At 43.3% G+C, this 14,781-nt stretch overlaps 1 protein-coding gene across 1 annotated transcript; it reads right to left on the bottom strand.

The window, feature by feature from the left end:
- Positions 1-434: 434 nt before the first annotated feature.
- Positions 435-12,042, bottom strand: AQP11 (aquaporin 11; the record flags this gene model as incomplete). Its single annotated transcript, XM_084237470.1, has 3 exons — positions 11,332-12,042; positions 1,763-1,879; positions 435-514 (listed from the first exon to the last, which is right to left on the bottom strand). The coding sequence occupies exons 1-3, from the start codon at positions 11,948-11,950 to the stop codon at positions 435-437; spliced, it is 816 nt and encodes a 271-aa protein (XP_084093596.1). The 5' UTR covers positions 11,951-12,042.
- Between the last annotated feature and the right edge of the window lie 2,739 nt (positions 12,043-14,781).

Below are 14,781 nucleotides of genomic sequence, written 5' to 3'. Positions count from 1 at the left end.
GTAGTGGCTGAAAAGGATCCTGTCTAGTTCTGTAAATGTAACTAGTTGGTACTTTGGCTAAAAATCCTGTTCACTCAGGTGGGTCTTGATCCACACTTTTTGGGGGTTCCTAACCATCACCCTCCCTTCTCACTTTGTGCCCATTTTTCCCCCCAACAAAATTAACAATTACCACTTGAGATTTATATTTAATGAGTCTTTTCTAGCAGCATTAATACACATGTGAAAGAACACATCTTCACAGAGAAACACAGGAAAACTCATTTTCACAGTAATTTTTTAAAGTCCCAGTGATGGAAATTATAAAGCAGCTTCCTCAAAGGACACTAACATAGATGAATTCAGTGCAGTCATTGTGTTGAATATGAAGTGATAAAATCTTTATCACATCCCGCTTGACTGTCCTATAACTAAGCCTGAGTCATTGGGAATAGTTACTCCTTTTTATTAATTGTCTGGTGGTTATACAGCCATGGAAGGAAAAAGCTGAACATCAAAATCATCAACAATATACCTGAAAGACAAAATACAGTAAAATAAAAGCAAAAAATCTCTAAGAAAGTTCATAATCACTTGGTGGATATCATTTAAGATTATATACAATTACATACTTAGAGACTTGGAAGACTGTTTAAAAGAATAAGCTGGGCCTCCCTGGTGGTGCTGCAGGGGTTAAAGTCTCAGTGCTGTCAAGCAACTGTCAAGCAACCGCCAAGCACTACAGCATGAGTTCAGCATGAGTTCAACATGAGTTCTATCCCTGGCCAGGGAGGTAACCCACTTGGCACAGCAGACCTCTCCTGTCTCACCCTCTGCTCCCTTCAGTAATGTATTTTAGTCTGCCTGTTCTGCTCCCCACTCTATTTCTGGTGAATCCTCTCATACCCCTCCCCTGCATCTCTGGGCTATATCCCAGTTCTTGTATGCAATCTTCAAAAAAAGAAACAGGCTTAAAAGAGATAACTAAACAACATCAAGGAATGTTGATAAAGAAATGCATATTATAGTTAGTTTTTTAATAACTTTTGTGTTATTTGATCCATTTGTATAAAGGTTTTATGTATCTTCTGATCCAGATAGAAATAACAGGAATGAAACTTGTGGGTAATTTAAAACTTACACTCATTACAGGTATATATTATTTTATGAGATTTTTTTTTTAAAAAGATTGATTGATTGATTTATACAAGCACCGGGTACAGTAAGAAGCATGGGAGGGTGAGAGAATTCACCAGAGGGGAGAGCAGAGCAGGCAGCCTGGCAAAATACACTGCTGAGGGGAGCAGCGGGCAGCAGGAGAAGTCTGCGCGCCATGTGGGACCCTCGCCGGTGGCCGGGGATCGAACCAGCGCTGCAGAGGCTGTGGGCAGCTTCCCAACCCAGCACTCAACCGCTGCGCTACCGGGGAGGCTCTATTTTATGAGATACTCTTTAGCAAACGAATCTGAAACAATTAATTCCTTTAACAAAATAAGAGACTGTGTAAAGGAAATAATCACTCCTCACTTTTTTGCTCTCATATCTGAAGGTTTCTTACAGTAGTATACCTGAAACAGACTACCCTTGACTAGATTATCTATTTCACCGAAGATAAAACAGTCTTAAAGGATATTGCACAAAGTAAAATATTATTTCAGGTGCATTACCTTTTTTGCTCTTTTGTGGCTACTCTGGCTTTGGAAAATGACATGTAACAGTGATATTCCACATTGTATTTTAAGAGATATTAATCTTTTAATCATATTAAATAAAAAATACTTACCTAAAGAAGGAGCCAGCCAATATACAATAAAAAATTGAACGAATGCTTCATCAAAACACTTGAAATGTAGTGAAAGTGCCAAAATTGGATTAAATACAGCTCCTGTTAGATTTCCTCCTGCAATACATTTTAAGCAGAGTGATAACAAACCATATATCTTACATTTTCTTATAACTGGAAATAAAGGGTTTGCTAAATATGACTTTTATCGTAGGTATTTTAAGTATTCTGTTGTCTTCGTTTGTGAAATCACCAGGCACATTTTAACTCTAAAAGTAGATTAGAGATTATAATATGCTAGGTACAAAGCAGCAAAAGACAAAGAACATTGTGAGTTAATCCAGTGCTTTTCCTATATATTATAAAATGCACATAGAGGGCTTCTGGTGGCGGGTTCTGGGGAAAGGGATGGCAGGTGCCACATCTGGTCCTGAAGGTGATAAGAAGCTCCTGAAGCAGCAGCAGGAGACCAAGGAGATGGCTAAGGCATTCAAGCAGGAACAGAAAGAGGAGGTAAAAGTGATGGCTGCCAGGAGAGCCCCCTAATCACAGGTGGAATTAAGATATTTGGCTAAAAGCAATGTACCTGAGGCAATGGTTGTCCTTTATTCCATTACTGTTTAAATATGTGGATTCCCTGCCATAATATCTGTTGCTGGCAGCATCTAGAATGAAGTGTCTTGGAGTTTGTTGTACATTTAAGAATAAACTTTTACCAAAAAAAAAGTACACATTGAAAATGAATCTGCTGGGGCTTCCCCGGTGGCGCAGCGGTTGAGCGCTGGGTTGCGAAGTTGCCTGCGGCCTCTGCCCTGCCGGTTCGATCCCCGGCTGCTCCCCGGCCACCAGAGGAGGGTCCCACATGGCGTGCAGACCTCTCCTGCCGCCCGCTGCTCCCCTCAGCAGTGTACTTCGGTCCTTCTGCCTGCTCTGCTCCCCGCTCTGGCTCTGGTGAATTCTCTCACCCTCCCGCGCTTCTGACTGTGCCCAGTGCATGTATAAACAAACAAACAAACAAATAAATAAATATGCCTCTATTAAAAAAAAAAAAAGAAAATGAATCTGCTCTACTATTGTTCCTCTGATTTTATAAAACAGATTTGGCTAATCTTGTTAACATTCATCAGTTTAAATGAGTAAATGATATCTGTACATTTAAAATGTACATAATACCCCAGAATCCTATTGGGCATAAGCAGACCTTTGTGTTGAAAACAAAATGTAAAATGGATCAAAGCATTACCACAGACTCCATTTTTACTTTATCAAGAGACCCCTCCTGAAAAAGTGGTTGTGAATGCTATGTGAATTACATTAGTGCAATGATGACAATTTTTTTTTGTTTTTTTAATAAAAAGAAGGTGGCCATGAGTAGTGATAAACAAATTCTAACTGTTGACTACTTTCAGGACTCATGGTTCAGCTCTGCACCCAGACTCTCTGACATGGAGCCTAGAAGTTTGTAGTTTTGGCCACATCGTGAGTAAGAAAAGTCAGAAGGCTGGACTGCCTGTAAGGAGGTACCAGAGCTATGGCTCAGTATTTCAGAATACATTCTAAGAGTATCCCTAAGATTAAGAGTGTCCCTAAACATTTCTGGCAGTTCTGTGTGGAAACTTGGGCACAAAAACTGCCTGACTGAGTGACGGAGAGAAAGCCCAAGATCTTCACAAATATTACATTGACATAGGCCATTAGAGTGTGCTGTCTTCATAAAATGCAGCAAAATAAAATTGCAAATTTTGTGGGCCTTTCAGAAGATTTCTGAGACTTAGCACTTAAAAGGCTGAAAATACTGTAACTGTGTTGAGAGAAAGATCCTGAGTAATGAAGTTCACTTCATGCTAAGAGATTTTTCTAGCATACCAGCCTCACCATGATTCACATTCAAGCCTCTGCAATTATAAATGACATCATATTATGGACCTTCAGAATCATCCTTGAATAGTCATTCCAGGAATGTTAAAATTCAAGGACCAAAAGAATTGTTTGGTTGGCAGGTGGGCCATACCAGTTCAATTAAAAAAAATTAGTGCGTTCCTATGTAGTAGACACCACAAACAGAAAGATCAGGGCTCACACAGATTTTAAAAATTGGTGTAACGTGCTGCTATAATAAGTGACCTGTGGTTTTTCTTAGGCCATTTTCAATATAGATAGACTGAGCCATTGCCTTCATAACTGGTTTATTTTGGTATTCCAGAGTTGAAGACTTTCCACTAGGTCCAGGAACACTCTCAGTCAGTTTTATAACATCCTAACACTGAAATACCTCACTCCCTTTATCTTCTAATTCTCGCATCATCAATTCTGCTCAGTGTGACTTGATTGGAGATGCTCCTTCTATCCAAAGACAGAGTCTGTGCCCCTCTCTTGGATAGGAACTGGCTTTGCAATTTGCATTGACAGAATGCAGCACAAGTGGTGCTCTGTGAATTGCAATGAGAGGAGTGACATAGTTCTCGGGTCAGGTCTCAATAAAACCAATCAGCTACCACATTAGGCTTTTTTTGGGAACAACATCCTGGCCATATACATAAGCTGGTCTAGGCTGCTGGAGAGAGGCCAAGAGGAAAACCCAGGCACCTTAGATGCCTGTTGGCACCAGCTCTGGACACAATGAATAGGACTTCTTGGCTCAGCCCTACCAAGCTATAAACACACAAGCACACATATACACACACATATATATTTGTATATATATCCCTGTCCACCTATATAATCTCAGAGGACCCTCCTTTAACCACAGAATAACAAAAACCTAAGATTTGGGGTCTTTTATTACATAGCAATAGTTAATGGATACAGAAATCCATGTGGCATTGGCTTTGATGTTTAGATTGGATAGTTTTTTAAATGTCCTATATTATAGGATATTTTGTAGCATCCTTGGCCTTTACCCATTAGGTGCAAGTTGCACAGCCACCTCCCCTCATTATAACAATCAAAAATATTTCCAGACATGCTAAGTGTCCATTAGGAGGCAAGATCATTCCCCCTAGGAAACTACTTTCCTGAAGAAACACTAGTACTTGTATACAAGTAGACGTATACAAGGTTGTTTATAGTAGTAAAGTAGTAGGAAAAACCTAAATGTCCATTCATAAGACCATAGCTAAATAAGCAATTTTTATTATTGATTTAGAATATCATGCAGTATTTTGAAATAATGAAAGAAATCTCTTTACTAACATAAGATCTCCAAGGTACATCGTTGAACAGCTACCATGAAGAAAAGCAAACTGTAGAAAGTAAGATATGATATCTTTTATGTTAACATGAACACAATAGTTTCTGTAGGGGCTTATCTGTAAGTATAGTCACCGCACATGAAAGAGCTTGGAAGGACACACACGGAGGATTATCCCTGCAGCAAGAGCAGGCAGGGAAGGAGGGGGACAAGCATGTAGGATGGGAGTCAAAAGGCACTTTTAGTATCATTGGTAGTATTTCGATTTTTTACAAAAAGAGAACATATATGTATTGTGTAATTAACATTTACAAGTAAGAATAAGACACAACTAACATGGCTTGAAAAAATAAGTTACTATTTATTCACATTTGAAGAGAAGGCACAATAACACATTTTGCAGAAGAGGCATCAGTGGGGAAATCCAGCTGGTTGACTGCCAAGAGTCTTAGAGGACAGCATGAACTTGGCAAAATTCCCACAAAGACCGAATCCCAAATCTGGCAATTCTAGGTACTAGTGTTTCTCAGTATTCTTAAAGGAATCAAGTTCTCTGTGACAGAATGGCACTAGTTATTAATATAAAGATTCCTGTAGAAGTCAATGAATGTCAGCCAGCTTATAGTGAAAGAAAGCCCTTTGAAGTGTCCAGAATATTTGTGACAGATACATTACTCCTTACAATAGCCTTAGAACAGAGGTAGTAGTCTCCCATTTCGAAGATGAGGAAACAGGCCCAGGTATCTCTCCTAACACCACAATTCAACTCCAAACATGTATGTACTCTTAACCACTATACTATATTGACAAGATAAAAAAGAATTTTGGACCTTGGTTTTCATTTGTAAATTGGTACCTTTCATTTGATTATTGTATTAAAAGCAAATATATAAAGGACTCAGTACCCTTTTACAAATTACTTTCCCTATATTCTTCATAACTTAGAAAGATAGAAAAGACTTCTGCATGAAGTAATGAAGTAAGTAATGAAAGTTTTGGCATAAAATATGGAGTATGCAGATAACTATTCTTTCTGTGTGATTTTTATTTTATTTTATTTTTTTTAAAGATTTATTTATTTATTTATTTGTTTTATACAACCACTGGGTACAGTCAGAAGCGCGGGAGGGTGAGAGAATTCACCAGAGCCAGAGCGGGGAGCAGAGCAGGCAGAAGGACCGAAGTACACTGCTGAGGGGAGCAGCGGGCGGCAGGAAAGGTCTGCGCGCCATGTGGGACCCTCCTCCGGTGGCTGGGGAGCAGCCGGGGATCAAACCGGCGCTACAGAGGCTGGGGGCAGCTTCGCAACCCAGCGCTCAACCGCTGCGCCACCGGGGAGGCCCTCTGTGTGATTTTTAAAAGCAAATAGAGTATCTGCTCATTCATTTATTCTTTCATTCATTTATTTTGTACCAGATGACACCATGCTAAGTCCTGACTATGCTATTATAATAAATAAAACAATTTTAGATTCTGTAATCACAGTTTACTGTCTGGTAGAAGGTAGTACAGCAGAAGTGTATAAAATTCTACAAAGGAAATGAATAGGGTGTAGTAATAAAGACAATTTACTTAGATGTGAACAAATCTAATTAAGAAATGAATGTAATTCTCTCTTACCCTGTTCATTCTCCCAAAACCTAAACTAAAATTCTCCCAAAACCTAAACTAAGGAAATTTGAAATCCTCATTACTAATCTTATATCTTTAGTATAATAAATTACACTGCTTTTTAAAAGTTTATTTGGGAGGTCATTAAACACAGTGGCCTCCATCTGCACATCAAAGTGCAGGGTGCTAAATCCAAAAATAATCAGACACTTGGTCACTAGGTATCCAAGGAAACTGGGGCTGTGATGCTAGACAATTATATTCTATAATTTTTTAAAACATATAATCAGTCATTTTCGTGTGACCTATATCAGTGATTTCTGAGTCACTGCAAGTGACTGAAGAAGTCTCCCAGCATGCAACTTTGTCAAATCTGTAACAACTAGTATCTTAGATATTAAAAAAGACTGAGTATCAAAGTAACTTGTGAGGATGCCTGACTAAGCCAGCAATTACCCTGCATTTCTTCCCTATCCATTCTTAAATTCTCTTCTACAAAACCTCACTTCTGCTTGATAGGCACTCAACTAGGCCTATGACAGTTCATTCTATTTGGAATAACTGTTTTAAACTTAGGACTTTTAAGGTGCCAAAATAGACACCTCAACAGTCTCAGAGTTGGTCTTCTTAAGACACCCCTCTTGGGCATGTGGATTATTTTGAGTTGAAAAGCAAGGAAGGCCCTGGAGGCTCTTGTCCTCTGTCTAATCATTCTGCCCTTCCCCTAATTGAAGTGATCATTACTCCCTTTTTAAGGGCCTAGAAGAATGTATTTTGGGGGGTAGGGGAATCACCCAGGTGTCCTCTCCATCTGAGGAACTCATCTTTATTTTCAGAGTAAGGATGAAGCCGTCTCCTCCTTGTCCTGTGAAGAACCCCTCCTTTCTCATCGGAGCCTTGGTGCCCCTTAACTCACTTTTCAGTTCAGGATTTAAATGCCTTTCTCCCTGGTTAAAAGTGGGACTTGTAAAATCATTGTAGCTCCCCATGGGAAAGTCATTAAAAGTGACTTCTTTCTTCTGCCAGCCTGGCTGGTGCTATTCTAATTACTCAGCCAGCGTGAGAATGCAGAGGGAAGGGGAATTTCCTCTGTGCCGCCATAACTTACACTGATAGTAATTATGGCTTTGTACAGTATTTCCCAAAGTACGCTCTCTGCTGTCATATACTAGATATGATTGTAGACATGAGAAATTGTTCCGCATCTTCCCCTTGGAGTTTCACAATATACAGGAGCATATAAAGGACTGTGAGGTCCCTAAAACTAGAAAACCTGCTTTATTTTATTTTTTTTTTAAAGATTTATTTATTTATTTATTTATTTATTTTATACAACCACTGGGTACAGTCAGAAGCGCAGGAGGGTGAGAGAATTCACCAGAGCCAGAGCGGGGAGCAGAGCAGGCAGAAGGACCGAAGGACACTGCTGAGGGGAGCAGCGGCGGCAGGAGAGGTCTGTGCGCCATGTGGGACCCTCCTCCAGTGGCTGGGGAGCAGCTGGGGATCGAACTGGCGCTGCAGAGGCTGCGGGCAGCTTTGCAACCCAGCGCTCAACCGCTGTGCCACCGGGGAGGCCCTAGAAAACCTGCTATAATTCACTGTTTGCCATACTTATTTGGCAATATCCTTTTTTGCAACTTAATTTTGAAAAATTATGGTAAAACATATATAACATGAAATGTCATTTGACCCATTTTGAGGTGTCATTGATTACATTTACAACATCCTATGTCCAGAACTCTTCTAGTCAACCCCCCAAACAGAAATTCTGTATTCATTAAACAAATGTTTCTATTCCTCTTGTAACCTCTACTCTACTTTCTGACACTACGAATTTGCCTGTTTTGGGTTTTTCATGTATGTGGAATCACATGAAAACTTTTGTCCCTGTGTGTCTGGTTTATTTTTCTTTATGTAATGTTTCCAAGGTTCATCCATGTGTACTATGTATCAGAACTTCATTCCTTTTCATAGATGGAAAATATTCAATTGTACATACATGTTTTTGTTACTTTGGAGGAATACACTGTAGAAATACTGATTAAAAAAAAAAAGTATGAGGGCCTCCCCAGTGGTGCAGCGGTTGAGCGCTGGGTTGCGAAGCTGCCCGCAGCCTCTGCAGTGCTGGATCGATCCCCGGCTGCTCCCCGGCCGCTGGGCGAGGCTCCCACATGGCGCACAGACCTCTCCTGCCACCTGCTGCTCCCCTCAGCAGTGTGCTTCGGTCCTTCTGCCTGCTCTGCTCCCCGCTCTGGCTCTGGTGAATTCTCTCACCCTCCTGTGCTTCTGACTGTACCCAGTGCTTGTATAAATAAATAAATTAATTTAAAAAAATATATGAGCTTTAGTGTCAGTTTTAACCATGATTCCAGCACATTTTAGCTGTGTGATCTTGGACAAGTCATCTCACTTCTCCAGGCCTTATTTTACTTAAGATAAGAATAGTGTACTCATCAGTGGTTGTAAGGATTAACTAAGATAACTCATAATCTTTCTAGGTACTCAGCATGTTGCCCAACGTATATATTTACTGGCAGAAAAGGAAGATGATAATAGATCGTTAACTTCCGTAAGAGCAGTGAACTTCAATTGTCTAGTAGGGTCTGCCACTGCAGTCTGCAGCGCTGTCCATTAGTAACACAGCCCTACTCAGTAACACAAGTCTACTGAGCACTTAAAGTGAGGGCACTGCTACTGAGGAACTGACTATTTAATTTTAGTTAATTTAAATCTAAATAGCCACATTCAGCTAGCGACTATGAAATTAGGCAGCACAAGTCTAGACTACAGTAGTGGTTCTCAACACTGGTTTCATATTGGGGTCACCTGGGAAACTAAAATATATTACTGCCTAGGCCCCTTCCCAGAGCAATTATATTTTAATCTCTGCACCCCAACATGGTATGTTGAAAACACTGCACTCTTCGGAAATTCTAATGCAGAGAATGTTAAGAAGCAGTGCTTTAGGGGCCTCCCCGGTGGTGCAGAGGGTTGAGCGCGGCGCCATGAAGCTGACAGCAGCCTCCGCAGTGCCGGTTCGATTCCCGGCCGGCCAGGGAGAATCCCACATGGTGAGACAGACCTCTCCTGTCTCGCCTGCTGCTCCCCTCAGCAGTGCCTTTGTTCGTCTGTTCTGTCTTCTTCGTTCTGCTCCCCGCTCTGTCTCTGGTGGATCCTCTTACCCTCCCGTGACTCTGACCTGTACCCCAACTGAAGTATGAATAAAAAATAAATCTTAAAAAAAGAAGCAGTGCTTTAGCAATCCCCTCCCCGCCCATCAATTAGCAGCCCCAGTTCAACAATTTCAAGGTCTGTGATGTGAGGGGAAGAAAAAAATTAAGTTGATATTTTATGGGCTCTTTTCAATAACCTTATATATTTATCTTTAACTTCATTTATTATCTTGTTTCTTTTTCTCAAAATCTTTTTCCCTTATAAGATAGATATTTGCTAATATTATATGCAGTATTACTTATAGAACCATAAATATGTACTAAAATATAAATATAGGAAAAATACCAATAATAGGATAATCAAGAGAGGAAGGACATAAGTAGAGAAAGATCTAAATGTATAATGTTATTAACCTGAAACATATTTTAAATTTTTGCTGCTTCTAATTATATAAATACAGAGATAAAGTGTGGCATAACTTTTTGCAAGGGGTGATTCTGTTTATATATGAGGGATGTTTCTGCTTTAGTCAAAACCTAAAATTTTTAGTAAATAAGCAACTACTCACTATAAACCCTCCAATGTGCACATTTCTTTCCTTCTTTCCTATGCCATTTATTTCCGTCTTATATACAAAAAAGAATGGTACTAGAGCTAAAGAAGGAAAATAGATCAGGAGTATTTTATTTTTACCCTAAGAGGTCAAGGGTATATCTAGGAGTCTGTCTTAAGGTTTGCTTCTACTCATAATTTCACTTGCAATGGGCAGGAGATATTCTGACTACAAATTCCTTTTATTGAATTCCTGCCTCTAATTCATAATTGTTACAATCCCAATCAAGATATTTTGTCGTAATCATTTAAAACGATACATTTCATCAAACTTTGGGGTTTTGGATTTCTTTGCTTCATTTAGAATATGTGAATTACTGTATGAGATCTGTCAAGGTAAACAAATGGTTTACAAAAATTCAACCGATTTCTCAAGAGTTAATTGCTTTTAAAAAGCATCAAACTTCAACCAAGTTTGTTTTTAAAACATCTTTCTGAACAGGCTATTTAAACATCCATTTATAAGTAAGGATGAGTTATTAAGGAAATAAGAAATAGCTTTAAATAATTGTTTATAAAAAGAACCAAGAAGTAGCGCTACACAATTTCTACTCCCCACGCTTACTACTGACCAATTGTGTGTCGCTTTTGCTTTAAGCTAGAAGGAACTTTTAACACCCAGGATCATTTATCAGTAGAGTGCCAGAAAGAACCTGTACCAGGGTGGCATGAGGAAAGAGCTGATAAGTTATCTTCCTTCTCTACCATTAAAACAATCCCTTTGTGGGATACTTGAACCCTTGGCGAGATCGCTAAGGTCAACACTCAAGTGGGCTTTTCTCTGGTGTTCAAAAAAGTACTGAAGGGAGGAGGGTCTACGTGTCCGCCCTAGAAAGAACGAACGGCAGAATGGTTAGAATGACGGGGTGCCAATATTGACATCACAGAGCTGTGTGGGTTTCAAGTGTGTATTGATAAAGAAATTAAAACCTCAGCTCAGAGAAGCTCCGGAGGTGCCGAGGGTTTCGTGGGAATAACAAACCTGCATAGACCAAAAAGGTGATGAGTGCTGCCAGCAGGTGGATGCGAAGCTTGGTCCTGAGCTCCTGGAAGTGCAGCAGCGCGCTGTGGAAGATAAAGGAGCACATGGTCTCCACGATGACCGCTTTGGGCAAGTCGACCTGGATGGGACTCCTGCAAGCCAAGGTCCTCTCGCTGTCGTGATAGCTGGTCAGCCCCAGGCTCCACAGGATGCCTACGCAGTACCTGCTGCTCAGGGCGCCCATCAGCTGAGCCAACAGCCTCATCGCACCCATCTCCGGGGACATGCCCCCCAGCATGAGCTGCATCATTATGCCGCAGGGGTTACTGGAGGTGCCCACCAGAGTCAAGCCATGCACCAACGAGAAGAAGTAGACCAGCATCAGCGGCCAGGTAGGGTGCATGGGTTCCTGCTCGCTCAGCACCTGCAGCTCATGGGTGCAGCAGCAGAGCTGGAAGGTGGCCAGAAACTCCAAGACGAAGGCGTGGGCCATGGGCCTGTGCAGCTGCTGCCGGGTGACCACCCGGCCCACCCCCATGGACAGCACGAGCGCCAGCATCAGCGCCAGCGAGGTGCCGGCGTCCCGCACCTCGGGCCAGAGACCCCCGAGCGCGGCCATGGCTCGCGGGCGGCGCGGGCGGCGGACTGCGCTGGAGTCCGAAGTCCGCGGCCCCGCCCCCCACGCCCCTGGGGCGGGCCGCCCGCGGAGCAGCCGGAAGACTCCCCTCCCCGGCTCCGTGCGGGGGTGTCGGGACCGAGCCGCGGCAGCGCTCCCCGGGCGCCGGCGGGGCCAACGGTCAGCGGAAGGTGGACACGCGCGCGCCCTCCCGTCCCCTCCCCCCCCCCCGGCCGGAGCGCGCTCGGGAGCGCAGGGGCGGGGGCGCTGCGCGCCCGGAGGCCACAGCGCATGCGCGTCCGCGTCCGGGCCTCGGGGGAGCCCCGAAACCTGGGCCCGGGGGGTCGCCGTGACCTGGGCCCCGAGACCCGGCCCCGTCCGGCGAGCGCCCGCCCCGGCCCTCAGGCAGGGGCGCGGCCGCTGCTCCCCGTTGCTTGGAAGCGCGGCCGCCGAGGTTTTCCCGTGCTGGCTCCGACAGGTGGCGCACGGGGGGACTCCCGAAACCACCCCGTTTCTACTCTCCCAGCACCCCGTTTCTACTGATGGGGCGACCGGGAAGGCGGGAGGTGGCGGCCGGGCGGCCCCGAGGCCCGAGGCGCTTTAACCCCGAGGCCGCGGGCGGGCCGGGCCGGCGCCTGGGCTCTCCGGGGGCTTCTGCCCGCGGGGCGGGGCCCGCAGCCCCCCGTGCGTCTGAGGTGAACAGAGCGGGGACCCCAGCGCCGAGTGGCGCCGGCGCGGGCTGGGGCAGGTCGGACGCGCCCGCCTCGCGCCCCCCACGCCCCCCTCGGCTCACCCGCGGCCCCGGTGGGCGCTGCTGGGGGCGCCCCGGGCCCGCCTGACGGGGTGCGACGGGGCCGGCCCGGCTCTGGGCCGCAGTTCCTGGCGGGCCGGGAAGAGGGAAAGGGGCAAAACTGAGGGGTAACCGGCGGGGTTTCCGGGGATCGGAACTGACAGCTCCGGAAAGGCCGTCTGGGCTGCGCGGCCTCCTGCCCAGCCGCCGCGGGGCCTTTCACAACTGAGGAACGTTCTCCCTGTGACCCCAAGTTTTCAGTGGGGTCGGTAGTCTCTGAATTAAAAAATAAAGTCACAAAACAGAAACTTTGTACAGAAATGAAGTAATTTCTTCTTTCCTGTGTTGGTGCCTGGCCAAGAAGAAAAGTAAAATTTTTAGTCACAAGTGTTGAAAGAATTTGCTTTTAAATTTACAATCTAAAGAAAATTTTTTTTTCAAAAATTAAAAATGTTTATGTGCTTGTAGACAAAAAAAAAAATAAGTAAATTTACAATCCTGTAAGTGTAATCCTTTCATCTCTCTTTTACTGGAAGTTCCTTGGAGATTACTTAATATGAATATATTTTGTTCACTGCTCTGCTGATAGCTCACTTTTAATATTAAATCGAAAACTAGTCTGTTGGCCTTTGATTAGAAATGTCAATATCAGGGCTTCCCTGGTGGCGCAGGGGGTTAACATGCAACCTATGAAGCAATCCAAAGCCACTGCAGCATGAGTTCGATCCTCCAGCCTGCCAGGGAGCGGCCCACATGGCGCAGGAGACCTCTCCTGACTCCTCCACTGCTCCCCTCAGCAGTGTACTTTGGTCAATCTCCCTGTTCTGTTCCCCACTCTGTCTCTGGTGAATCCTCTCACCCTCACACCTCTGGCCTGTGCCCCAGCTCTTGTGTGTATAAATGGATAAATCTTAAAAAAATAAAAAAGCTTTACTACTAAAAAAAAGAAATGTTAACATCATTCTAATATTTACTGTAATTTTAAAAACTTTGGACATTGGGCCTCCCTTGTGGAGCAAGGGGTTAAGTCTCAGCACTGTGAAGCAATCTGCAACCACTGCAGCACCACTTGCATCACTGGACAGGAAGGTGATCCACATGGCTCGCAGACCTCTCCTGTCTTGCCCGCTGCTCCCCTCAGCAGTGTATTTCGTCAGTCTGCCTGTTCTGTTCCCCACTCTGTCTCTGGTGAATCCTCTCACCCTCCCATGTATCTGGCCTGTACCCCGGTTCTTGTATAAATGAATAAATCTTTTTTTTTTTTTTAAAAAAGAACTCAGACAATTCAACAAGAAAACAAAAATGGGCAGAAGATCTAAATAGACACTTTTCCAAAGTAAACATATAGATAACCAAGAGCACATGAAAGAACACTCATCATAACTAATGATTAGGGAAGGGCAAATCAAAACCACAACCTCTGTGAGACTGGCCCTTTTTTTCCTTTATTTATACTTCATTATTTTTAAAACAAAATTTATTTTCTTACATTGTTCTTTTTCATACATTATTTGATTTCTCCCCTCAGATGTAGTCCCTGTAGCATCCCTGATCCGTACCATGGTCCCTTGTGCTCTTCCCTCTCCTGTTTTGATCCCTACCCGTCTCTTGCTGTCTGCCTCAACTCTATGGTCTGCTTACAAGTTTTGCCTTTTTCTTAACCTTTTGTTTGATTTCTTTATATAACACTTATAAGTGAAACCATCCAATACTTATCTTTTTCCTTCTGAGTTATTTCCCTTAGCATAACCCCTTCCAGCTCCACCCACATTGCTGCAAATGACTTTATCTTTTTTGATCCCGGAGCAGTATTCCATTGTGTATATATACCACACATTTTTGATCCATTCATCTATTTGGGGTCATTTTGTTTATTTCCATATCTTAGCTATTGTAAATAGCATTGCAATAAACATAGGAGTGCAGGTTTCCTTTCAAATGATTGGTTTTATGTTCTTTGGGTAGATTCCTAGGAGTGGAATCACTGGATTATTTTGTGGAATCATTTTTAGTGTTTTGAGGAACCGCCACACAGCTTTCCATA

This window comes from Talpa europaea (assembly GCF_964194135.1).
Source record: "Talpa europaea genome assembly, chromosome: 1".
NCBI classification, from domain to species: domain Eukaryota; kingdom Metazoa; phylum Chordata; class Mammalia; order Eulipotyphla; family Talpidae; genus Talpa; species Talpa europaea.
The sequence above is the reverse complement of the archived record's forward strand: the minus strand, read 5'-3'. Positions and strand labels throughout refer to the sequence as shown.